Raw genomic sequence first — 27,701 nt, 5'->3', positions numbered from 1 at the left:
CTCTAGAAACTGGCAAGTCCTTCTCAGCTCCCTAATCACTGACTTTTGGAATGGCTACTTGTCTGCTTTTCATGTAGCTTCTGGGATAGGGTCCCAATGTGCCAAAATGCAGTTAGCAAAATCATACAGGGAAGTGGTTTTTAAGAAAAGGTTAGAGTGGGAGAGAGCCAAAGCATAAGAGACTCTTAAAAACTGAGAACAAACTGAGGGTTGATGGGGGTGGGAAGGAGGGGAGGGTGGGTGATGGGTAGTGAGGAGGGCACCTTTTGGGATGAGCAGTGGGTGTTGTATGGAAACCAATTTGACAATAAATTTCATATATTGAAAAAAAATAAAAAATAAAAATAAATAAATTAAAAAATAAAAAATAAATAAATAAATAAAAAGTAAAAAAAAAAAAAAAGAAAAGAAAAGGTACGTGTCTGATTGTTGGGAGGGGTAGAAGTCCTAGAGAATACAAGGGCTTCTGGGAAACAGATGTGATGTTTATTTCACGACACTTAAGGAAAAGAATATGAAGATAGAAAGTGTGTGTCATTTTTTTTCCAACTTGGAGTACCATTTGTATTTATTCAGGAAACATTAATTGAATATATTCTCCATGTTAGACAATATGCCAAATCAACTTGCCTTGAAAATGTGTATATATATTGATCTACTTTTAAAATATCCTATTTCAGGAGCCCTTGTTTGCTGCCCGAGTGGTATATGACCTTCTTTTTTATTTCATTGTTATCATCATCGTTCTTAACTTGATTTTTGGTGTTATCATTGATACTTTTGCTGATCTCAGAAGTGAAAAACAGAAAAAGGAAGAAATTCTAAAGACAACATGTTTCATCTGTGGTAAGTGTTCTCGGAATACTAAAATAATAGATGAAGAAACTGTCCAAGAGGAAGGAGGGGCTAGAGTGATTTTTATTTGTCATGCTTTGGGAAAAATAATTTCAAAATGAAAGCTGGACAAAAACTATGTAACCGAGGATTGGACTAGGGTTCTCTGCTTCCAGAAATAGATGAATTATATCTCAAAGCTATCTTGTCATTATTTCTGCAATTTGTATGATTCTCTGACTGTAGAATGTGTTGCAAAAGGTTACACCAACTGGAAAACAGATTTTTAATCACAATAACATATTGATTAAATGACAGAATGATTTTTATTTTATTTTGTTAGATTGTGAATCCACAGATGATTTTTCTAGCAGCTTGAACTTCTATTCACTGACTGTAACTTCTCTCAGTTTTTCATCTGTCTCTCTCTCTCTCTCTCTCTCTCTCTCTCACACACACACACACACACACACACACACACACCACACTTCACACCCCATACTCTCCTCTCCTTCTCCCAGTGTTAGCTTTCTCAGACTCATCCAACTTTCTCCTTGCCTCATCATTCCTTTTGGCTCTACCCTATTCTCAATATACCACAGCCCTTTCTGGCTTTGGTTGTCTCTGTAGCTGGCCTAGCACCCTAGAATCCTTCCTCCTCCTTGAATAATCACCAAGTCCAGGTTACCTTCACCATCTTTTTTACCATGCTGAGCTAAAGAATCTTTTGCTTAAAGTCACAAAACAAGAGTGAAGGCTTCACTACAACATTATCCTCTATAACTCCAATTGGGCCTTCAATAAATCCCATTTCCTCCTTGGTTCACCTTTTGTCAACTATCTCATTCTCCTCAGTGGATCTTCCAAACTTTTCCAACATTCCTCTAACACTTGGAGGTGTACCAAATAATGAACTGTAACAATGAACTGTCTTCCAAGGAAACAAACATGAATTGGACATGCCCGTCTTCAGGGTATTCACAGTCTATTGTGGAGTACAAACACAATAAGTATCATGGCTATTTAACATTTAAGCAAAAATGAACTATTGGGACCTCATGAAGATAAAAAGCTTCTGTACAGCAAAGGAAACAATCAACAAAACTAAAAAGCAACCAACGGAATGGGAAAAGATATTTGCAAATGACATATCAGACAAAGGGCTAGTATCCAAAATCTATAAAGAGCTCACCAAACTCCACACCCGAAAAACAAATAACCCAGTGAAGAAATGGGCAGAAAACATGAATAGACACTTCTCTAAAGAAGACTTCTGGATGGCCAACAGGCACATGAAAAGATGCTCAACGTCGCTCCTCATCAGGGAAATACAAATCAAAACCACACTCAGATATCACCTCACGCCAGTCAGAGTGGCTAAAATGAACAAAACAGGAGATGATAGATGCTGGAGAGGATGTGGAGAAGCGGGAACCCTCCTGCACTGTTGGTGGGAATGCAAACTGGTGCAGCCGCTCTGGAAAACAGTGTGGAGGTTCCTCAAAAAATTAAAAATAGACCTACCCTATGACCCAGCAATAGCACTGCTAGGAATTTACCCAAGGGATGCAGGAGTGCTGATGCATAGGGGCACTTGTACCCCAATGTTTATAGCAGCACTCTCAACAATAGCCAAATTATGGAAAGAGCCTAAATGCCCATCAACTGATGAATGGATAAAGAAATTGTGGTTTATATACATAATGGAATACTAGGTGGCAATGAGAAAGAATGAAATATGGCCTTTTGTAGCAACATGGATGGAACTGGACAGTGTTGTGCTAAGTGAAATAAGTCATACAGAGAAGGACAGACTCCATATGTTTTCACTATGTGGATCCTGAGAAACTTAACAGAAGACCATGGGGGAAGGGAAGAAAAAAAAATGGTTAGAGAGGGAGGGAGCCAAAACATAAGAGACTCCTAAAAACTGAGAACAAACTGAGGCTTTATGGGGGGTGGGAGGGAAGGGTGGGTGGGTATTGAGTATTGAGGGCACCTGTTGGGATGAGCACTGGGTGTTGTATGGAAGCCAGTTTGACAATAAATTTCATAATAAAAAAAAAATAAAAAAAAAAAAACACTTTCAGAGACATAATAGAGAAGCTCACAGGTTGTTATACCCCTTCAGGTTGTGGTAAGGGACAGTCAAGAAAGAGTCAGGAAAGGCTTCAAGGAGAAATGGTCACTGAGCTGATGGTAAAAAATGGAGGGTAATTAGTCATATTAAAATGGGTAGAAGTAGAGTGACCAGCATAAGAACAGGCATGGAGGATGAGAACAGCACAATGAAAGTCTTCAGTTACTCTAAGGAGCTCAGTGTTTCTGGAGCATGAATTTTGGAGCAGGGCATGTCCAAGGAAGAGATTCACCAGATCATATGTGGCCTTTTATGTTAAAAAAAACTTAGACTTTATCCTGTAGACTTATAGAGGATGCTGAATCATTAAAGAATTTAAAGAGAGGAATACAGGGTCTAATTTTTGTTTTAGAGCAATAGGGCAGCTATGAGAGGTTGTTTGTTAGGACGTAGTCCACGTGAAAAGTAATGAAACCGTGATGTAGGAGAGTTAGGGTGGCAGTATTAAAGGTAGAGGATTGGGTCATGAAATATTTAGGGACAGAATTTTTAAGTCTCAGTGGTTAGAAATGGATATGAAAGATAGTTGGGTGTCTGGGTGGATGGTAGTACCAACAGTTGAGTTTAAGAAGAAAAGAAGAAGAAGAATTTAGAGAGGAATATGCTGAGTTTGGCTTCAGAAATACTGAAATTGCAGCATACATTGAACACCCCAGTGGGACACACCCAGCACAGAGGTCAACATAGGTCTGAGCCTCAGAGAATGAGTCTGCACTAAGAGACAGCAGTTGGGGAATCTTCAGTCTGTGTGTGGAGCAGAAGTGTGGAGAAAGACTTCTGATGGGGGAAGAGAAGAAGATGGGTTAGCATGGGAAACATTAGCACTGAAGAGTTAAGAGAGAAAGAGGAACACACACACACACACACACACACACACACGCACACACGCTCACACGCACACACACAAATCTGTCCAGTCAGAATGGTGTGAGGAGAACCAGGAATGTGTGGCATGTGGACATGAGGGGAGGGTGCATCCTTGGGAAGACAGAGACTGATTATCAACTATTTCAAAGCAGAGAAGGCCAGAGACATATTAACTGAAGTAGAGCCTTTGGTGACTCAAGATAAAGATGGAGAACTTTCCACAAGGATAAGTTGCACAATGCTGAAGGGACACTTGCTGGAAGGAAATGAGGCAGCAAAAAGAGTCTTGTCTTTCTAGATCTAAATTAGATGGAGAGAAGCAAGATTGGGATGGAGCCAAGGAAGATATTGTACAATAATTTGGGGGATTTAGGGAAGAGAAATGTTGTATGGAAGCATGAGTCCCATGGGGGAAAAGAAGATGCTGCCCTTGAAAATCTCTCTTTGTGTCACAGGATCTTGCTTCGACAGTGATTCATGTAAACCCTTTTCTTCATGATCATAATATCTATTATGTCAGTATTCAACTTTGGAAGAAAGGGTTGTTTGGAAGAATGTATCAGTAAGAATCGAGCCTCATTTGAGGACGTGATCCTATCTCCTGTATTCTAACAAGAAACATGAATAGCAAAACAAGTCCATCACTTAACCACTATTTCTGCTCCTCTAAACTTTCCCTTTGCTGTCAAAATTCTCTTTGGTTTTTCACAGTTATTAAAGAAACCTATAACCTATACACTCCTTAAAACATCACAATAACCCTCATCACAAAATTGAATGTTTTTCTCAACTCTCCCCATTAATTTCCTGCTGACCTTTTCTTCTGCCTTGGATTGTTCATTCTTTGGTTCCATCACAAGGCCCAATGTTTTTTTCCAACCACTGGATAAGCAGTTCGGACTTTATCATTGACTTCTTGTCTCTTCTCTCTGCCCTCCTCTTTAATACCACCTTTATGCAGATTACTGCCAAATGTGCAACCACAGCTCCAACCTCTCTCCAGGCTTTTGTCCTTTGTTTTCAATTATTGACTGACATCTATGCAGGCATGACTTCCTGGCAGCCAAATTTACCATGTCTAAAAACCAGTGCATCCCGACTTCCCATCGTCTTCCTCTGACCTGCCAGTTTATCCTGACCTCCACATTGCAGCTGATGATATCCCACAGTGCCTTCAGTTATCTGGGCTGGGAGCTTCTCCATCATTTTTAACATCTCCTTTTTCCCATTCTAGGTGCACTAGTTACCATGTGCTAAGGAATCTGCTCTCCCAGTCTCACTCTCTTTCTTCCACACATTCCACAGCCACACCTTGATTTTGCAGGCTCACCTTGGCTCACATCCAAAATATCCTGCTCAATGCTGCCAGATTAATTTTTCCAGTGTGAATTCATCATTTTCTTACTCAAAAGGCTATCAATAGCATGGCACAGTCTGTAACTCTAATATTCCAAATTTTCTAGCCTGTGAGGTGCTCCACAATCAGCCTCCTTCTTTTTTTGCCCACCTTTTCACCCAATGTTCTCCTGTTTGTAGCTCAACTTCCAGCCTAACTGCATTACTCATCTTTAATGTAGAGACTCTCAGTTATAGTATTTCCATTCGGAATGCCCAAACTCCTTAGCTATTGAACTCCAACCCTCTGTCTAAGACCAACTCTAATGCCATTATTCCGTGAATCCTTCTCTGGTTTCACTAACCAGCAGCAAGTCCTCACATCACACTTTGCTCCATGGTACTCTATGTATTTTGTCTCTTGTCATATCTCTCTTGGATGCTATGCACTGTCATATCATAGAAAGGGCATGGACTTTATAGTTAAGTAGGCACACTGGTTCCACATCTTGGATATGTGATCTTGGCCAAGTTTCCTTTCACCTTGAACTATTGTTCCCTCATCTGGAAAGTGGGGAATATAATGCCATCTTGTGGGGTTTGGGGAGTATAATTGAGACCACATATATCAAAATTCCTAGCTCAATGCTTAACTGAGTAAGCCTTCAATGCACATTAATTTCCCTTCTTTAAGAGATCCAGATTCATGCCTTATTTATTTTTATGCTTCCATAGTATGTATTGGGGACCATTCATCAATATTTGCTGAATGACTATTCAATAAATCAGCCCAAATTAACATTATCTCTATTTTTTTAAAAATTTTCTTTATGTTTATTTTTGAGAGAGAGGAAGAGACAGAGAGCAAGCAAAGAAAGGGCAGAGAGAGAGGGAGACACAGAATCCAAAGCAGGGTTGAGGCTCTGAGCTGTCAGCACAGAGCCTGATGTAGGACTCAAACTCACAAACTATGAGACCATGACCTGAGCCAAAGTCGGATGCGTAACCAACTGAGCCAGCCAGGCACCCCACATTATCTCTATATTTATGTGACTTATAACCTACAAAAGGAAGATAAAGTGGGTAAATACTAAACTGACATATACTGCAGACAAAAAACCTGGGTGCAACAATTCCAAGTTATTAAATTTTGTCACATTCAGGGTATTGTTTCTGTGGCATCTGCATTCCCATGGAGATATTGGGTCATCTATCAGGAGGCATAAGGAGATATTAGATCAACATGGCCTATTTTCCAGAAGCTTCACATTTATTCTAAAATTTGAGAGGCCATTTAAGTACTTTAACCTAAGAATAAATGTAAAGAGTATTTTTTTTAATGTTTATTTATTTTTGAGAGAGAGAGGCAGAGAAAGAAAGGGACAGCATGAGCAGGGGAGGGACACAGAGAGATGGAGACACAGAATCCAAAGCCGGCTCCAAGCTCTGTGCTGGCAGCACAGAGCCCGATGCAGGACTTGAACTCACGAGCTGTGAAATCATGACGTGAGCTGAAGCTGGACACTCAACCAACTGAGCCACCCAGGCACCCCAAGAGTATTTTCTATATTAGAACAAATAGAATGCTACAAAGTAAAACAAATTTAATGTGAACATTTAAAATCATGTAGAATTAGGGGCTCCTGGGTGGCTCAGTCAGTTAAGCGTCCGACTTCGGCTCAGGTCATGATCTCGCGGTCTGTGGGTTCGAGCCCCGCGTCGGGCTCTGTGCTGACGGCTCAGAGCCTGGAGCCTGCTTTGGATTCTGTGTCTCCCTCTCTCTCTGACCCTCCCCCGTTCATGCTCTGTCTCTGTCTCAAAAATAAATAAACATTAAAAAAATGTTTTAAATAAAATCATGTAGAATTAAAGAAAAATTTGCAAAGCAATCTCAGGCACTTTCAGCTATTAATCCCTGTGACCTCAGTAGCATAAAGGCTCTCTGCTCTCTGCCCTCAAAGAAACTTTAGCAGAAATGTGTGAAAAGCATTATGATAATGTATATCTAGATATGCATCTGTTCCTGGAATTGCTTACCATATGTAAGATCTAACACGTACCGTATACATTATAAGAACTTAGTTAAAAGAATGATTTGAACAGTTGGGATATTTGGGGGTTGTACCAGTAGGCTATGATATAGTTATTACTTGGTAAATGATTCTTAGAAGAGTTGGGTGTTAAACTGTGATCCAAAGAGGGATATAGTATCGAACAACAGAGGAGAAAATCTCCGCAGTAGGAGAGAATCGGCTCCAGGACAACACGTACCAAGTGACACCCAAGTAGCAACAGAGGAGGAAGTAGGTTCTGCGACAGGCGAAGAGAGCAGATGGGACATTCCTAGCCCTGAAGGCAATGACCAGATGTGTGAGCATTATGACTCAGAAAACAATTGCTAGTGATCCAGAAGGCGGTCATGATAGGGTGATGATGAGCAGATGCCAGAGCTGGGGCAGAAAGCACAGGAACAAATTGGCACTGATATCCATATTAGTTATTAATTTTGAATTACCAGTGGCTGAAAATCCAGTGAGAGGGAGATGTTGGCAGAGCAGATGTGACAAAATAACAGAATGGAGAAAGGATTGATGGGAATCTGGTGCCTAGAATTAAAGATCTTTCTAGGTGATTTCATAGGAGATAAAGGCTGCACTGTCAGAGGGGGGCAATGTGTTCTTCTCTCAGTATATTGGTTCTTTATTTGTACTTACACACTAAGGTCATTTATGCATTTATTTGTTCAGTGATTACTTATTGAGTGTCTACTATGTGCCACGATATTGCAGTGAGCACAACTGGACAATGTGTACTGCCATCATGGAGCTTATTTTCCAGCGTACATAGAATGCATGATGCCAAGGGCTATGCAGAAAAATAAAGCTGAGAAGAGGAATAGACAGGCACACCTGGGTGGTGGGTGGGTATGTGCCCTCGCCTTAGTCATATTGTGTGGGAAATACGACATAGGTATTCTGAAACGTTTGTGTTGAGCACACAAAGTACCTTTTACCTTCCTTTCTTTTTGCCTTGCTCATCTCTTCCAATACCGTGGCTTTAATTGTTAATTTTATGTCATTTATCCTTGAATTAGTATATTTACACCTTGACATCTCTGTTCAGAGTTTCTAGCTTCAGACCTAGCAGCCCAACACCGGTTGTTCGACAGGCATCGTAAACTCAACACACCCCAAAGCAAACATATCTTCCCCCAGTCTTTTCTTTCTCTTTTTTTTCCTCTTGCTGTGGTGATATTACCATATATTCAGTCATTCAGGTCAGACTTTAGGGTCATGCTTGATGCTTCTAAATCTATACCTCTAATTGGACATCAAGCCCTCTTAAATTTTCATTCCAAAACTTCTCTTTACTCTCTCTGTCTTATTCATTTTTCAGTTACTCTGTTAATGTTAGTTGAATGCCTACTGTTTTCCAGATACTATGCCTGGTGCTGATAAAAATAAGTCAGACGGTACGGTGCTAGAGGCTAAGATAGAAATAGACAAATTTTCATAACAATGTTATGGGCACAGAGAGGATCCACTAGCTGGTTGTGCCTTGTGAGAGTCAGTGGTGGCAGTAGTTAAGCTGGGTCTTGAAGAAGGGTAGGAGGTAGGAAAGGGAGGAGATGGAGGCATAGAATTTTCAAAGGACTTGGTTTGTTTGGAGAATGGCGAGAAAGTCAGAGTCACTCTAAGAAATGTGCACAGGGTGGATTGTCACAGCATGAGTCCGAGGATGACTTCAAGTTCCCTGGTTGACAAAGACTTCATTAACAGAGGTGAAGAAGAAGAGCATGACATGCCCATAAGCTACCCAGCACGATTTACCCAGTAGGCAGCTGGAAATAGAACCTCAAATTGGGAAGAAAGGTCAGCGCTGGAGATACCTCACCAGTATGATGCCGGTTGAAACCATGAGAATGGCCGATAAAGTTTAGCGAGCAAGAACCACTGAAGATGAAAGACAAGCAGTTCCCCTCTTTTACACCCCTCACTGCCCTAGTCCCCTGGCCTCTCCACCCTCAGCCTCTTCTCTCAGTCTTCCTCTAAATCCTACCACACAAAGTTACCTGATGCACAGCTCTGAACATGCTGGTCTCCACTCAGAGGCCTTCAGAATAAAGTGCAGTCTCCATTGCTTTGTGCTTAAAGCTCTTCACGCTTTGTGCCAAATGCACCATTTCATCTTCCTTTCCAAATGTTCCCTTCAGAGGAGTTGATGCTCCCCCAAACAGGGGATCCACTTTTACCTGTAGCTTTGCCCCGCCATTTCCTCCGCCCAGGAGGCAAAAGAACATGGCTTTAGAGCCAGAAAGTTTTTATTTAAACACTGACCGATTTTTCCACTACTGAGGCGTCAACTTGAGCAATTCACCAAATTCCTCTGAATCTGTTTCCTCATGTGCTAAAAGGTCAGATTGGATTACTGTAATTACCAGAGCATATTTACACATCTTTACGTTGTTGTCAGCACAAATAGGTGCTCAATAAAAATTAGTTGGCTTTTATTACCATTCATCTCTTTTCCACTTGCCATAATCCTGTTTCAAGGCTAGACATTTAAAGCTTTACACCTCTTTTAAACCTTTTAAAATGTACCTAGTCACAATTCATTTTGTCCTCCTCTGTGCTTCCTTGGCAATTTATCACCACTTCAGGATATAACACAAGTTTTCTGTTTCCTCTACCATATTACAGATTAATTGATAGTAGACACATTGTTTTTATAGCCCTATGTACCTTGCAACAGGAAGGTAATTGTTTGAACTGAATTCTGGGAACATCTACTTTAACATTCTCTCTCTCTCTCTCTCTCTGTACCTCTTTTGAGATATATGCCCTACAACTCACCCATTTAAAGCATACAAGTCTGTGGGTTTTAGTATATATATTCAGAGTCAGGCATCCATCATCACAATTAATTTTAGAACATTTTCATTGCTCTCAAAAGAAACTTCACACCCCTTAGCCCTCACCACCATCCCCCACCCCCAACCTTTCCTCCTCCTCAGTCCTCGGCAACCACTGATCTACTTTCTGTCTCTGAAGATTTGCCTATCCTGGACATTTTACATAAATGGAATCATATAATATGTGGCCTTCTGTGACCTGCTTCTTTTATTTAATATGATGTTTTCAAGATTCATGTTGTAACATGTATCACTACTTCATTCCTTTTTATTGCAGAAAATTCCATTGTACGATATGCCACATTTTATTTATCTTTTCATTAGTTGATGAATGTTTGGATTACTTCTACTTTTTAGCTATTATGAATAATGCTGCTGTGAACATTCATGTACTAGTTATTGTGTGGACATATGTTTTTATTTCTTCTGGTTAGGTGCTTCAAGTGGAATTTCTGGGTCATACTCTATGTTTAACCTTTTGAGGAGTTGCCAAACTGTATACTACTTGACAATGAAAAAGAATGAAATCTTGCCATTTGCAACAACGTGGATGGAACTGGAGGGTATTATGCTAAGTGAAATAAGTCAGAGAAAGACAGATATCATATGTTTCCACTCATGTGTGGAATTTGATAAACTTAACAGAAGACCACGGGGGAAGGGAAAGGGAAAAAATAGTTTCAAACAGAGAGGGAGGCAAACCATAAGAGACTCTTAAATACAGAGAACAAACTGAGGGTTGATGGGGGCGGGAAGGGGAAAATGGGTGATGGGCACTGAGGAGGGCACTTGTTGGAATGAGCACTGGGTGTTGTATGTAAGTGATGAATCATGAGAATCTACTCCCAAAGCCAAGAGCACCCTGTATACACTTATATTAGCTAACTTGACAATAAATTATATTTTAAAAATATATAAAAAATAAAGTGCTTTAGGAAATAAAAATTAAAATTGAAATTAAAATTAAAATTAAGTTGCATTATTTTAGATTCCCACCAGCAGGGTATGAGGGCTCCAGTTCATCCACATCATCACCAAGATTTGTTATTAATCTGTTTTTGATTATAGTCACCCAAGTGGAATAACATTTTATTAGTGAAATATTCTTAATTCATTCAATAAATATTGTGTTCAGTGCTGACGATAAACCAGACACCAATCTAAGCTATTAGGACTGTTGTTGAAGAAAAAAAGACAAATATATCTGCTCATAGACACACAATAAATAATAAACATAATAAGTTCTTATCTGAGTTCCTGGATAAATTTGCATTCCTTTCTTTTGTGCTGATTAACAAGCAGGCTTTTTCTGGCACAATCATTTTTACCTCTTTATCTTAGACTTGTGGTCCGGTTTAATTTCACAACTTTGATATGGCTGTGTTCAGTCTGCTAGGAGGTGATAAGCACCCTAGGAAAAAGAGGATAAAAGAGAAAGAGTGATTGAGGGTGTTGGCAAAAGGGAAGGGACAGGTTGTAGAATTAAATAGGGCGATCAAGTTAAGCAACACGGAGAAGGTGAGATTTGAGCAAAAGGTGAGCAAGTTCATCAAAGAGACATCAGAGGAAAGAGCTCTGTGGGTAGAAGAAGCCACCAGTCCAGGAGCCCTGAAGCAGGAGTCTGCATGCAAGGAACAAGGAGGCCAGTGTGGCTGCATAAGAGTTAGCAAGGGAGAGGAGAGTAAGAGACAAGGTTAGAGAGGCTATAGGGCATAATCATTTCCAGTTTAGCAAGTAGATATTACATGGGATATACTAATACTCAACAATTGTTCATTATTTATATGAAATTAAAACCTGGCATCAACCCAGAATTCTGTATTTTATCTGGCAACCCTACTCATAGGCCATTGTAAGGCCTTTGACCTTTACCTTGAGTTGGAAAAGAACCACTGCAGGGCTTTGAACAGAAGAGAGACACATTCTACTTAGGTTTTTGAAGTATCGCTGTGGCTGCTGTGTTGGGAATAGGCCAACACAGAGAGTTAAAGTGAAAACGGGAAGGCCTGGGAGGCTAATGCAGCTGTCCAAGTGAGAGATGATGAAGGCTCAGATAAGAGAGGAGGCTGTGGAGGTGGGGAGGAGTGGCCAGATTCCAGATCTATGTTGAGGGTAGACCCAAAAGAATTTCAACATGAATTGGATATGGATGAGAGAAAGAGAGGATTCAAGGATGACTCCTCAGTTGGCTTGAACGACTGGAAGCCTGGAGTTGCCATGGAATGAAGAGGCAGACTGTGGGTGGAGTAGTTTTGGGGAAGAATATGGATTTTATTTGGGTCATGCTGAGCTGATGATGGGTCAAATAAGATGAGGCGTCACCATTGGCCTCATCTAATTTTATGGTATTTTCCATTAAAATGTCCAGTAAGGTAATATAAAAGGTCACCCTTTCACTAGGGATAGATTTTTTTTTTTTACTTATTGTATGTTATATCTTACTATTTAAAGAGTCTTCTTCATGCCTGAATGGCTTAAAAAAAAATGCTTACAAAAGAAGAGCCAGGATTGGAATCCAATTTCCTAGTTTCTTCTCCAGTATCTGAACTGCAAAACCAGACTGAATCCCAACATCCCATTTTATTTGGCGATCTGACTCACTTTTCCATAGATGTTTTTCTTCATCTCCATTCACTTTCTTTCATCTACTCTTCAGCCCTTGAAAGAAAATATTCTTGCTATGCAGAAGCCTCCTCAGTGTCCTTCCAGCAGCTGAAAATCTGCCCTGGATATTGAACAGACCATCCCCTCCTCAAAATGCCAGGAACACAGTAGTCTAAAGGCTGGATAAGTCAGAGTCCTTATTGCACTCGGAGAAAAGATCACCGTGGACGTTGGCTTGCCCTTCACTGATTACGAGTGGTTTTCAAGATGACTCTCGCAGCTGACTTTCCCCTTTTTACCCAAGTTCCTGGATAAAATACCTTTTTTTCCTGTCCTGATTAGCAAGCATGCCTTTTATTGCACAATCATTTTTACTTCTTCTGCTTAGACTTGTGGTCCAGTTTCATTGGACAGTTTTGATATGACTATATTTTAAATTATCTTCCAATGTTACATCTATAACAGGACCGCACATTTCTAAGGACCCATTGGGCAGGGGGTGGAGGAGGCTGGAGAATGTTAGTTGAGAAGAAATCTATAAACTATGGCCTTTTTTTCTGGAGGTCTTGTGTACTGTGTTGTTTTTAATCATAACATTCTAAATTGGCACACTCACAGAAAGCATTTTTTCCACATAATTATTATGTTTTGTTTTTATGCTGGGAAGCGCATGCTGATTAAATGACAAATCACATACATTGTGTTTTCTGTGTCTTGCAGGACTTGAGAGGGACAAGTTTGATAACAAAACTGTTTCATTTGAGGAACACATCAAGTCAGAACACAACATGTGGCATTATTTGTACTTCCTAGTCCTGGTGAAGGTTAAAGACCCCACTGAATACACTGGGCCTGAAAGTTATGTGGCTCAAATGATTGTGGTGAGTGATCAGAGCATTTTAACCCATGACTATGTTGCATTTTGTATACTTTCCCCTTCTCTACCCTACCCTTCTCCCAAAATGGAAAAGTTCTCCCAATCATTTGGTTAACTACCAAATAGGACTGTCAATCACTGAAGAATCCTCAGGCTAGCTAACTCACTGGTTTCTAATGGACTTCTTGGTTATATAAACCAAATCTAAGTCTCCAGGGCACAGATGATATTTACTGAAGAATTCTCTCTGCAGTGAGTAGTACCATCTCAGTCATGTCTGTCATCTCCTGACCTCATGTCTTCGCTAATGTCTCAATTCCCCAAATCTGGAACTTTCCCATTGGCAAATATGAACAGAAGATTCACGCTTTAAGAAATTCTTTGAATTTCGGAAATCAAGAGTTTAAGAAATTTAACCATGTTTGAGAAGGGTATGACATTTGATCTCAATGGGAGAACACTGTCTTCCTGTCTATACAATTTGGATTGTCAGTAACGACTGGTACTGATTCTGCCATGCTAAGTTGCTTATAACTCCTCATTAAGATCAGTAGCAGAGGCTGTTGTTGTCCATGGTTTGGAGTTCCTTCTGTTTCACAGAAGATTAAAACTAAGTGGTTTAAAAAGAAGCCTAAGTTACAACTTAAGGGTATCATGACACATGTTTAGTATTATTGCATCCAATATAAATTCATGTATTCTTATAATAAACATGGCCATATGTTGGATTTTTTTTTTCTCAAAAATCTTCTTACAAGATAGTGTTCACTATTTGAGAATGAGGCTTTAGAAGAGTCATGACCCTCCTTGCTGCCCAGTCCCAAGGATAGCATTTAGTAAACACCAGTTCCAAAGCTTCAGAGAACCAAGTGACAGTGACTCTGTGTCCGTCCTTCTGGGAGCTGGTCATGCACATAGGAAGACATATACTGCAGTAGAGGGAGCAACCAAAGAGCATGTTTGGAGGGTAACATCCTACAAGTAAATATTGCAGTAATTTGTCTTACCTGACAATATTTATGTGTCATAGCAGAGCTACATGTAAATTGAATTTTTATTGTTCAGCATTTTTCATGTTTTCTCCTTTTTGACTTACATCCTCCTATAAGTTGTTTCATGTGCATAGTAGTTTGCATCCTACTATGATGTCATTCTTTATGTGACAGGGGCAGAACCTAATATTGTTTCTTTTTCTCCATGTTTCCTTTTCTGCACTCTCTCCCTTCTACATTAGGGGGAAAAAGCTAATCAGTTTGAAGATAGGCATTCATAATCATTATTTATACATTCTTGATCTTGAGATGCTCGAGACCATCAATGTGAAATATTTTGTGTCTGTTTACTGGAGAAAAGACATGTAGAGCATTAAGTTTATATATATATTTTTAATGTTCATTCATTTTTGAGAGACAGAGAGAGACAGAGCATGAGCAGGGAAGGGGCAGAGAGAGAGGGAGACACAGAATCTGAAGAAGGCTCCAGGCTCTGAGCTGTCAGCACAGAGCCCGATGCAGGGCTCGAACCCACGAACTGTGAGATCATGACTTGAGCTGAAGTCAGATGCTCAACTGACTGAGCCACCCAGGTGCCCCACACATAGAGCATTAAGTTTAAAATGCAACCTCATATTGCTGTATGTTATCAAAATTTGAGTAAATATAATTAGTATGTATTTACTGGGCATCCACTCTGTCCCTTGGACTAAAAGATTTTGGGGAATACACTGAAGAGTCTGACACATTCCTTCTCTGCCAAGGAACTTAGAGCTTAATAAGAGGGGGAAGAGAATAACAAACCAGAAGTAGAACAGGCCAAGTTCCTCGAGGGTGGAACAAATGAAAATCTGTAAAGGCTTAAAGATATAGAGTGATATCCAACTGGGAGGTGGTAGAAGGGAGAGTGTGTGTGGGTGTGGGTGTGTTGGGGGGCAGTCCATCAGACAGAGTAGGATTTGTGCAGATTGGGAGTGTCTGATGGATTGAGTTCCTGTAAGAGGGAGCATCTGGCACAAAGGCATACAGGTGGAATTGGGGGACACCGGCCCAGTTTCAGTGGCACAGAGTCAACTTGTAATGAAGCTCTGAGAGATATTATAGGGAAAGTAGACTGGACTTTTGAGTAGTGAGTGTCCGTTTGGGCCATCATTTCATTAGGAATGAGAAGGCACTGGAGGGTTTCACTACAGGAATGATGTGGCCTAGAACAGTCGTCAGGCAGTGGTGCGTAGGCTGGTTGGGAGAGGGGAAAGATGAAATCAGAGGTGCTATCTGGCAACTGATGAGATTAGGGTGGGGGCCAATATGAGCCCAAGACACCTGACATTGTGAGCCTGGTCACTGGGAGAAAGGTGGTGTATCAGTTTCAGAAGGCCTTGCGCAAGATCAGAAGCTGGTCAGAAAAGAACACTTTTGATTTTAAAATGATACTAGAAGCTAAGTCATAAATTAGGAGGGACAGGGTAGTAACAACATGAGCCTTAGAGCCCAAAAGATCTGGGCTTACGCCTTAGTTCTGTCACTTATTTGCTGTGTGGTCTGCGATATCTTGGGTAAATCTTTGAACCTACCATACAAGGCTTCTGTCTTCTCATCCAAAAGGGAGAAAATTGCTGTGACATCAGTGAGATGATACGTTAAACATGGCTAGCATACTGGAGGTACTCGGTAATTGACAGTCTTCACTGTGACTGTCCACATGGAGTAACAGTTGAAGCCATCAAATTAGAGAGAAATGAGAGAAGGGAGACTGTGTAGAGAGAAAGGCAGAGAAAGCCAGAGACAGGACATGCGAGATCCCCATTCAGGAAGAAAGAAGAAAGACACATAAAATAAGTAGGAAGACAATAAAAAGGGCAAAAGGAGAACCAGGAAGCAGAGTATGTCAAAAGGCAAGAGACAAGCCTTGCAATGTCAATTTCAACAGCATCAGTTGCTGTAGAGAGGCCATAAAGAAGAGACAGGTCAGACAGAGCTTTGGGGTTTTGTAATAAGGAAATCACAGGTGGCTTTTACCATAAAACAGTGTTGACCTCTGTTAAGCCTTAACATTAAAATCAGCATTTGGCCAGGCACTTGTACCTGAATTTTTAAGTGCCCACACACTTATCCATGTTTCTGCCCATCCTATTCCATCGGCTCTCTCCAGGACCGTGATGGGAGGGAGAAGAGCTCATAAACTCATTCCAATCTGAACTGTCTCATTCTCATCCAAGCAGGGCACATCCAAGACAACAGGCACTGTTTCTGAATTTCAATGGCCAGGAGAAGGAAGAGTGAAATTATTAAGCTCAGTACTGATGGAAACAAAAAGTCATTTGCACCAAAGAGTGTTCACTTACTGGAATAGCCTTTCTGGAAAAGTTCAAAAAATCTGTAGCTAATGAACCCAATATAGAAAATCTGTGACTCTAAGCTCTGTGGAGATTATGGCCTTGAAATCCTGATCTACATAGAGAGAGAGAAAGAGAGAGGAGAGAGAGAGATTTTAGAGCACACAGCAAGTTGAATCACATCTATAACTCAATTCAAACTCTATATCTTTTCTGTCTCCAAGCCAGAGGTAACTACTTTTAATAGTTTGGTAGGAAACCTTCCAGACATTTTCCTACCACCTTTATTTTTGTCCTTAAAAATAGCTTCATTTACCGAGCTGATTTAAGTGCTTGTTTATCAGCAGAACTTTAAAGCTTTAAATTCTTCATAATTGATGTAGCTCTTACCCTCAAGTGTTTATGCAAAAGAAAATGAGGAAGTTCCTCATATTCACCAGACAACTCATATGAATTCTACCACACTGCTTAAGTACACCTGATTTGTACTCTGGGACCCTCAGGAAGTTCCTCCTTCCTTTTGGTGACATGAGGAAAGCAAGAATATAACAGAGGGAGGCAAACCACAAGAGACTTAAATACAGGGAACAAACTGAAGGTGGACGGGGGTGGGGGAAGAGGGAAAATGGGTGATGGGCATTGAGGAGGGCACTTGTTGGGATGAGCACTGGGTGTTGTATGTAAGCCAATTTGACAATTAATTATATTAAAAAATAACAACATTTTGGGGGATATTTCTCTCCCTTCCATGTATAGTTTGTCACCTTTAGTGCTTCAACTTTATTACTATGTCAATAAGGAATATTTATATGAATATGCATTAAAACATACATTGTAAATACATTTATTTCTAGAGGTTAGAATCTAAATATACCTGTTCCTCTACATCCACCCAGTGATAGGCTCAAGACTCTGAAATATGAAAAGAAATTTAAACCTTCCTTGCCCTTGCCTTCAGATGCGACATTAAGTTGTTCGAGTCTCACCACTGTCTGAGTATCTGAGTGAACACAAAGCATCTTCTGGGATATAGTTAGGGGAGATGTGAGTGATCAAGGTATCGGGGGAATATATTTTCTCTCAGCAAGCGAGCCCTCATTTTTGATAAGAGAATTGATATTTTGAGCTAGTATTTATGGGGAACAGAAAATGAGAAGGGAAAAGGAAGGACCATGCTGGAAAGTAAAAGTAATGAAAGGGAACCCAATAAACGGAGGGAAGGGTATAAAAGGATAAATCCTCCAGCCTGTACTAGTAATGGCCTTTGAGCATCACTAAGCCCTTTGGCTTCTCCCATTACCCAGAGGATGATGACTGAGGAGGAACAAACAAAATAGAGATCATTAGAAAAAATGCCCAAGGCTTTTAGATGTTTCTCTAACATTTTGAGGACATTTTCAGATTTTCAGTGTTCATTTGCTGAGATATGACAGGGGCCTTTGGGGATATTTAGTACTTAATTTGGCAAATAGCGGGATCAAAACCGCAGGTGTCTGTGAGAGGGGTATTGTGCATGTTCAGAGAACTGCTGCCTTGCCCGTGTGCTCTGCGGTACTGGGCTGCAACCAAGACCCTGGCTGGCCACCCCCCATGAGCATGGGTTTTTGAGATCACTTTCTCATTTTAGTACACGGCACTCTTACACTCTTCCACTGACTTGGCTCTTAACTAAAAACTGTTTCCGGCTAGCATGGAGATGTCAGCTAGGACAATTGAACTCATGCTTTTGTTAACATAATAATTGCTTTGACACTAAAAACAGTTAAGTTTCTTGAAGGCCACAAGCAGGAATAGAGTAGCCCTTGGTTCTTTGTAATAGCAGGGCAGGTAATAATATCTGTAATATGCCTTAAAGTCAATTTCATGAACAGTGAGTGCTTCCTATATCCTAGCAGCGATGTATGGGTTTGATACATAAGGATAAGTAAGAAATAGTCTCTTTCCCCCAGGAAGCTCAAAGTGTTTAGCGAGTGAATAATAAAGTAACAAGTCAATTAACAAATGAATGGTTTCTTCTTAGCCCTCTGGTTGTGGTACATAATTTACAGAAAGATACACCAAAAGAGCTGCAAGGAGTTTGGAACATGAATTTCTCATTAGTCAAATGTCATCTTTCCCCTCCTTTAAATCAGAAGACAAAGATGCAGCAGGAAGGCTTAGGCCACTGGAACCAAGTATGATGAATGATCCAAGTATGATTAGAAATCACGTGGCTGATGAGAGAGAAAAGACGATTTAGTCCCCTCTTGCAGTGTTTCTCAAACCCGGTCCCTCCCACACGTGCATGTGCTCAGAAGTGTGCCTGAGGCTGCTCTCCTGGCAGAGGCGGAGGCATGCACAGTGGAAGGTTTTGCAATGTAACTCATACTTAAGAATAAATTCTTCCAGGGGCACCTGGGTGGCTCAGTCAGTTAAGCGTCTGACTTCAGTTCAGGTCATGATCTCACCGCTTGTGAGTTAGACCAGCGTCAGGCTCTGTGCTGACAGCTCGGAGCCTGGAGCCTGCTTCAGATTCTGTGTCTCTGTCTCTCTCTGCCCCTCCCCTCTCACACTGTCTCTCTCTCTCTCTCAAAAATAAATAAACATTAAAAAAAAAGAATAAATTCTTCTTGGTGGGCCTGGGTGGCTTATTCGTTAAGCTTCCAACTTCGGCTCAGGTCATAATCTCATGGGTAAGGCTCTGTGCTGACGGCTCAGAGGCTGGAGCCTGCTTCTTGTTCTGTGTCTCCCTCTCTCTCTGCCCCTCCCCTGCTCTCTCTCAAACATAAATAAACATTAAAAAAAAAAAAAAGAATGAATTCTTCCTTACAATAATCTATTGAGACTTCAGAAAGAGGGATGGTCCTTTCAGTGAGATAGGAAAGAAATCTCTCTAGTCACCCATTAGTAACAATTTTCCAGATGTTGTCTTCTGTGTCTAGATCTCAAAATCAGTCTTGTTTATTGTTAAGCATTTTGAGCAGTAACTGTTGGAGGGGGAGATGTTTGGGCTCATGGAAGACATCGAATCTTCTAGGATTTGTATGCAAACCTCCTGTGTTAGCACCATTTGCCAACCTAATTTCTGCATTATTATTATGTGTCATAACTATGAAATTATATGTTCTGATTCTATTGTTTCCAATTTATGCTAATTGTGTAATTGGATCTAATTAAGCCAATTATGTAACTGCTCAATCTTTAAAACCTATTTTAAAGACTTTAGAACTTCATAAGACACTGCTAAAAATGTTTACATTTCAGAACAAACCAAGGGGGTCTCTGCAGCTCAGAATGCACAATTAAGAAGTAAATATGCATATTGAGGGAGACACCACCTTCACTTTCCATATTTTAAGTCCAGACACGTGTCTTCAATTTAAAAAGGGTCCTTTTCAGTTCCCAACTCTGGATTTCATTTGTCATTGTGGGGTCTACCCTCTACATTATTCTAATTTTTGATTTAGTAGTCATATGTAATATCCATGAGTTACCACATTTTTGTGCATGTTAACATCTTTCTTGTCTTCTTTTTAGTTTGTAAAATAGAGATAGAAATGGTAAGTACTTAACAGTGTGGCTATCCATAGGGTCATCATCTCAAAGATTCTCCTCAGTGCTAGAAGTGAGGGTGAAGAATTTGGGCCAAATCGTGTTTAAATGAGATTCATGGATGGGAGTGGGATGGGGAATCAAGACTAGAGCAAGGCGCTGACTCGAGATAACATTGACTCCTTCCTGAACTGATCAGAAATTGAAACTGCTGGTGTCCAGGAGATAGTTCTGCAAGTTCAAAAAGCCAAAAAATTGGGGCGCCTGGGTGGCTCAGTCGGTTAAGCGCCCGACTTCAGCTCAGGTCACGATCTCACGGTCCGTGAGTTCGAGCCCCGCGTCGGGCTCTGGGCTGATGGCCCAGAGCCTGGAGCCTGCTTCCGGTTCTGTGTCTCCCTCTCTCTCTGCCCCTCCCCCGTTCATGCTCTGTCTCTCTCTGTCTCAAAAATAAATAAAAAAAAAAAAATTTTTAAAAAAGCCAAAAAATTGTTTTGTTAGTTTTCCTAATCAGTATGGAGGAGAAGCTCAGTGTGAGGGAATCAGCCTAGGTAATAGATTCTGAAGTTTGACTTCTTAGGATTTCCATTTACAAGATTGGTGACTTGACCTCCCCCCCACCCCAAACTTCACTTTACCCATCAATGAAATAAGTGCAGTCAGCCAGTCAGCGCTCAGAATAAAACCTGCTGAATGTGGCTGGATCTGGGAGGCCTCCTGCTGAGCGGGACCTTGTCCCTGTCCCTGTCCTTGTGGTTTCTGGATCCTGGAGAGAAGAGAGAGGCAGGGATCCCAAGGGAAGCACCTGGGCAGAGAAGGCTGCAGGGTCATAGGGGGAGAGGGGGATTTTAAGGCTGGGACAGTGGCTAATTTGGCAACTAGGAAATATTACAATGGTTTTAGCAACCAGTACAGCCGTATCTATGCATACTAGATAAATGTGGGCCCTGGACATAATAAGACTTTCTTTGCAGAGTTGCTGTAAGAACCAAATAAAATCATGCGTACTGACAGTACTCCTACAATATAACTGACATTTGATGAGGGGCTGACTGTGAGCCAGGTGCTGTGCTATGTGTTTGACACGGGATCTCTTCTGAGGCCCTGTAACAATCCTAGGTAGCACTCTGCTAATACTGTCCCCATTCTGCACATGAGGAAGCAGGCTTAGAGAGGACTGATTACTTGCCCAAAGTTGTACTGCCAGTGGAAAAGCACACTGCGTCTGTAATGTGCCTGACACATACAAGTGGTCAATAAATACTGTGTTATTATCTGATGCTGTGTGGTGCATAAAGCTAGGAGCCGTGGTTCCTTTGAGAGCGGGCCAGGCCGGCTGCACCCAGCACCCCCAAGGAGTGGGCCTCGTGCTCTGCAGAGGGGGGACTATAAACATTCAGTTCAGGGCAGGGAGTAGACCTGGCCAGGGAGACAGGAAGTCAGCTGACATCCCTACAATTGCAGGAAGGCCTGAGAGGAATTCAAATGGGAAAAATGTACCCGTTCAGAGCGGGTTGGCAACTGCAAGCTTCCTACAGCGATTAGAAGTACTGCAATTACAATTATTACAATTGCAGGCAAGAAAGACAGAGGCTGCAGGATATTTCAATTTAATTTGGCAAGAATTTTCCAGGAGCGCTGTACACAGGTGCTGATCGAAACAAGAATAAAACATCGTCACTGCCCTCACAGAACCACACCGTCATGGAAAAGACAGCTACGTCCACTAGAAACTATAGTGCAAATCCGAACTCTAGTAAGAGGTATAATGGACATACAAACACAGCATCTGGAGAAATCTTAAATTATACGGTTACCCCCCTGCTTAAAACCCTTCAGTGGTACTTAGTATAAAATCCAAACTCTTTCCCGTGGCCCCTTATACCATCTGGCCCCAGTCTGCTTCATTCCACTTTCCTTAGCCAACTATAATTCAACCACATTGGTCCTTTTCTTTTTCTTGGAAATTCACACTTCTTCCCTGGTCAGAGCCTTGGCACGGGGGTGCCTTCTCTTTGCAGTTGCTGTTGCTAACGCTTTCCATGCCTGGCACCTTTCCTGACACCCCTGTTCCAATTACTTCTGTCCTGTCACCCTTTAGAGCACCTATATTAATCTGACCCTAGAATTGTTTTTACACTTATTGATGTGTTTATTCCTCTCCACTACGACTTCAGCATTTATACATCTGATTTGATCACTGCACCTAAATTCCCAGCACCTAAATTAAGGCCCAGAACACCGTAGGTACTCAGCATAGATTAGTTGAACAGAATGAATAAGACGTGGAGCCACAGAAGCCCTGAGGACAGGACAGGTCTTTCTGGCCAAAAGAACTAGGGGCAGTTGCACAGAGAAGATTATGAGGGGAGTTGGGCCTTACAAAGGATTTTGACAGAAGGGGAATATATTCCAGGCAAGGTGTGTATCTTAAAGGGAAAGTGTGAACAGTCAGGAAGAAAGGAATCTAAGTGTATATGTGCTAGCAGCTTTGCATGTTATTTAATTATACCCATTTTATGTACACCGAGGCTCAACGAAGCTCATTACTTATCCAAGGTGCTCGGCAAATAAATGTTTGAACCAGGGCCCAAATACAAAATTTTCTGGGGCCAATGTCTATGATTTTACCTTTCTCTGTGCTTCACCTACTGAAGAATGAGGCAAAACTTAACGAAGACCAAATATATGTAAGTCAAGTATTGGAGAAAAAGTAGGAAAAAGCCCAAAACCAAAAGACATCCTTTGGAAGGAGAAAAGTCTTCTCCAATATTTTAAGGAATTAGAATTCTTAGTCCTTCAGCTGCAATAGTTGAAGTAAGATATAAAATGCCTTTAAAAAAAGCAGGCCAGTAAAGTACTTCCCATTGGTGAATGGTTTGTTCATTTAACAAGCACAGGCTGAGTGCTTACTGTGCTCCAGGTGCTGGGCTGCTTAGGGTTCAAGGTTTAGCTTCCCTCAGGAGGCTTTGATGAAATCTAGGAGACAAAGAAATCTACGTACTAAAGGAGAGGTGATGGCTCTGTGCAGTGGTAGAGCCTGCCATGGGTATGGAGGGAAGGGAGGCTTCATAAGGTCATGCCAGATGCTCAAATAAGTCAGGTAAATGAGAATGGAACAGTTGAGTCTGTCTAGAGAAAGAGTGGGGCTAACCATGGGGGCACCAGGAGCCAGATCACAAGGGCATGGTGTGCTTGGAAATCTTTACTTGATCCTGAAAGCTAAAGGAAGCCTTTCAGGGATATTAAACCAAAGAGACATGGTCAGATGTGTATTTTAGAAAGCATGTTCCATGGAACAACAAGAAATGGAGACAAGGGGCTATCCTGGAGCAAGAAGAAGAATAGGCAGAAAGAGTTCATTCCCCAGTAACAATCATGAAAGCTGCTATGAAAGGCCACTGGAGATTGAGAAGAAATGATAGATGTGAAAGGATGCGGGTGGAGCATTTACTGAAGGTGAGGGGAACGTGGTTTAGGTCTCTGGCCCTGGATAGTTAGGGGTGGCGGGTGGAGCAGTGGGGCTCAACCTAAATCATCAAGGGTCCACAGGAGTAAGTTGAAGAAATGTTATAACCTCAGTGTACCAGATAGTATCCAAGTGCCTAGGTCCAATTTGGGTCTCCAAGTGCATTATGACCAACAAGAAGCTGAATAAAAAGAGTCTGGAATTCTGGAGAGAAGTCTAAAATGGACAATCCACTAGAAAAGATAAAGTGTCACAAAGATAAGATTTCAGTCTTTTTTATTCACTAAGGTGTCCCAGGAGCATAGAACAGTGCCTGGTATATAGTAGATACTCAATTAAGATTTATTAAATGAGTATAAATATTTATTACGTCACTAGAGAATACATGATACATGACATTTGGGACTGGGACAAAGCTATCCAAGGGAAATTATATTTAGTGAGTAAATTAGAAAAAAAAAAAACAAAACATGCCCTTAGACTAAAAGATACAGCAGCATAACCATTAATCAACACTAATAACTAATGATGATGCTGATAATAGTATCAAGAGTCTTCCCCATAGATTTTACTTAACAAAAAATAGACCCAGAAAGGAGAAAATGATTTTCCTAGGACTCTGAAAGAGGATTTTAACTTCTCATCCATCAGCCAGTGAACATAGAAGTCAGTTTTTTGGATGTTTTGTGACCCAACGTTGATTAATAAGTTTTAATATGGAATTATGCTGCAAACCCAAATGTTTACAGCAAAACGATTTGTATTTTGTTCAGTGCCTCTTTGAAATAGAGGCCCATCCTAAGTCATTTATTTTGAACTTAAAGGGATGTTCACATCTCTGATTCTCATAACCTTAATAAAAGGATTTCTTCCCACTGTGCTGAAGAAAATTCTTGTTTCCCAGTCCTAGTCATTACTGTAAGATCTTGTTCAATTCTCCATTGGCTTTCTGGAATAATCATGTCCACATTGTTAGGACTGATACATTTTATTCAGAAATTCTGGCTTTCGGGGCGCCTGGGTGGCGCAGTCGGTTAAGCGTCCAACTTCAGCCAGGTCACGATCTCGCGGTCCGTGAGTTCGAGCCCCGTGTCAGGCTCTGGGCTGATGGCTCGGAGCCTGGAGCCTGTTTCCGATTCTGTGTCTCCCTCTCTCTCTGCCCCTCCCCCGTTCATGCTCTGTCTCTCTCTGTCCCAAAAATAAATAAAAAACGTTGAAAAAAAAATTAAAAAAAAAAAAGAAATTCTGGCTTTCTTCCAGAGAGTAAAGATACCAGCAAAATGTAAGTTGTGGGAATGAGAGCTGTGTACCGTAAAGCCACCATGAATTCTGTCTAGTGGTTTTAATAGACTTGCATAGCCCATGCCATAACATGAGTAATTAGTTGAGATGGTAATTAAGCTGAAAGACTGCTCTTGGGTTAGGTAAGGTTATCAGGCAAGTTAATTGCCATCAGATTTTGGACTAGTTTTAGCTAAGGGAATTCCTGAAAAATTGCTGAACTTTACAAAAGTGATTCAATACTTGTATGTCAAAGATTAGTTATTTAATGTCATGTTCGTGGAGTCTGTTGCTCATTTGGGGGATTTAGAGAGCAAAGAGTTTTGAAATAATGGCATCTGAGGTAGATTACCCCAGCTCTCTGAGTCTATTTCCTCATCTGTAAATGAAGGTAAGTAAGATTCTTGATGGTTTAAACAAAGTTCCATATATCCTAGTGCCTTACATGATGTCTGGTTCAGTGTTATTGCTCTATAATATTTAAATGGTCCTTCCACTTTACTTAAAATATTTAGCTACTCACTATAGCTAAATGTAAATACTAATTTGCAGATTCAGAGTATTCTTAAGCCTTTTAGTGTTCAAATGCATTACTGATTCTGCATAGTGGTCCTCTTACAGGTTAAACAACGGTCAACTTTTATTTGTTCAATGAACACTTACTACCTACCATGTCCCAGGCACTGTGCTAGCTCCTGGAAAGGGGGACAGAGGACATCAGAACAGATGTGGCCTGTCACAGAGTTTCCTGTTCAGAGCAGAAGACAGATCCTAAAAAGTCACCACAGTTTTTACATGGTTAAATGAGCGTTACCACCAGGACAGAGTGGGCAGGGGAACCTTCCTGTCTCATGGCCTGACTCAAACTGAAGTCCATTTGGCACCTGTTTCTTTGTTAACCCAAACGTCAAGAGCTCACTTAACTATTTTAATTGCTGGAACCATTGATGAATCCATTTAAGTTTTACAAGCTATTTTAGGACAGAGAGTATGGTGAGATACTGTCAGGAGTGTGCCCGAGAGCACACGAGGACATTGTGAAAGGGAGTAGTAGGAGTTGTCATTGAGTCAGAACAAAGATTGTATAAGAACAGATTTTACCTCACTTACTGACATGTTCACCTCGGGGAATGAGAAGGGCAAGCTTTGCCTTTTTCTTGGCTCTGTGATGGGAGCAACAAAGGAAGTCTATTTCATTTTCCAAAGAGTACCTTTTAAGCTTCTTCAGGTGAAGAACTTGCAGTCATGTAATCACCTTTTTCATTTCTTTCAGCATTTGAAAAAGTTCCAGTATAAAGCACACACATTTTACTTTAGAACGAATATTCTAGCTCTCTAAGTTTCCTTCTGCATTGGTGTTCTACTGTCATTTTGAACTCTTAAGAAAGGTTTCAAGGTGTTTATGTTGCTCAGAGATTATTGATTAGCATTTCAAATGCAACTGACATAAAAACACCAGGTCACCAGAATCTGAAATACAAAAATAGCTGAATTTAAGGGTGGTTTATTTGCAGAGGTGCCTGTAACTTTACAAAGAGATAATTGCCCAGGGTTTTCTTCTAGCTATCTGGTGCCGAGTTGTGATATAAAGGTCCTTGGCCCTGGTTCTACCTGTGACTTAGAAGAGGTTTGACTCCCATGCACATCAGTTTTTCATTGATAATGAGAGTCTGAATGGTTTCCAAAGTCTCTTCTGTCTTAGTTTGAAAGTTCTGACAATCGAATATCTTAAAGAATTTCTATATCAAATTTTGAGTATGTTACTCTGTGTTTTATATTACAAATGAGAAGTAATTGTAGCAGGAGTTTTGGAGTGGTCAGAATTTGACTATTTCCATTGTATTCACTGGGAGGATATATATGAATTGACCCCTTCCCTAGCCCTGGCTGGAGTTTGTTAAATCCCCAGGGTCTACTGTTCACATGATTACACCTCCTTGCGACAGCCATCTCTGTAAGACAACACCGATTAAGGCACCAGATCATGAATTTTCCTCTAAGACCTGAAGCCTAAATGCTCGGAGAGAAAATTAAACTGTGATTCTGGCAGAGGTTGAGAAATTTCGTCTTGGGCTGCACCTGTGCTTCAGGGCCTCAGAGAATTTGTTTCCTGAGCTGAGGGCCTCATACTATGCAGGACTCCTAAAGCCAGTTTGAAAATATCATTGTAAAGGACAAAGACTTAGTGCTGACAGATAAATAATAAGGAAATTCATTTTATGGGGGACTGTAAAATTGCTTCTTACTTGAGAGTATCATGTTTTCCTCACTTTGTTTTCTTGTGCCTGAGTAACCAAGAATAAAGTCAGAGGCAGGTGTGTTGAAAGGGAATTGGTGGAGGGGTGTTTTGTGCATGAGAGAGATAGCATGGCTGAGTGCTTTAGACACAGACTGGGGACTTTCAGAGCCTTGGGCAGGTGACTTAACCTTCCTATGTCTCAGCTTCTTCATCCATAAAATGGGTGAATATCTCTACATATAGGGTTTTTATGAAGATTAAACAAGTTAATATTTATACAGTATCTG

The 27,701-nt window shown here is 40.8% G+C and overlaps 1 protein-coding gene across 2 annotated transcripts in view; it reads left to right on the top strand.

Annotated features, from left to right (window-relative positions):
* The window catches only part of ITPR2 (inositol 1,4,5-trisphosphate receptor type 2), a 485,618-nt gene that overhangs the window by 425,462 nt on the left and 32,455 nt on the right, over positions 1 to 27,701 (top strand). For both annotated transcript variants that reach the window (XM_042946117.1, XM_042946116.1), the window contains exons 54-55: positions 681 to 846; positions 13,413 to 13,573. In XM_042946117.1, the coding sequence (XP_042802051.1) occupies positions 681 to 846; positions 13,413 to 13,573 (327 nt within the window). The remainder of the gene's footprint in view (positions 1 to 680; positions 847 to 13,412; positions 13,574 to 27,701) is intronic.

This window comes from Panthera leo, chromosome B4 (assembly GCF_018350215.1).
Source record: "Panthera leo isolate Ple1 chromosome B4, P.leo_Ple1_pat1.1, whole genome shotgun sequence".
Lineage (NCBI taxonomy): Eukaryota > Metazoa > Chordata > Mammalia > Carnivora > Felidae > Panthera > Panthera leo.
The sequence above is the reverse complement of the archived record's forward strand: the minus strand, read 5'-3'. Positions and strand labels throughout refer to the sequence as shown.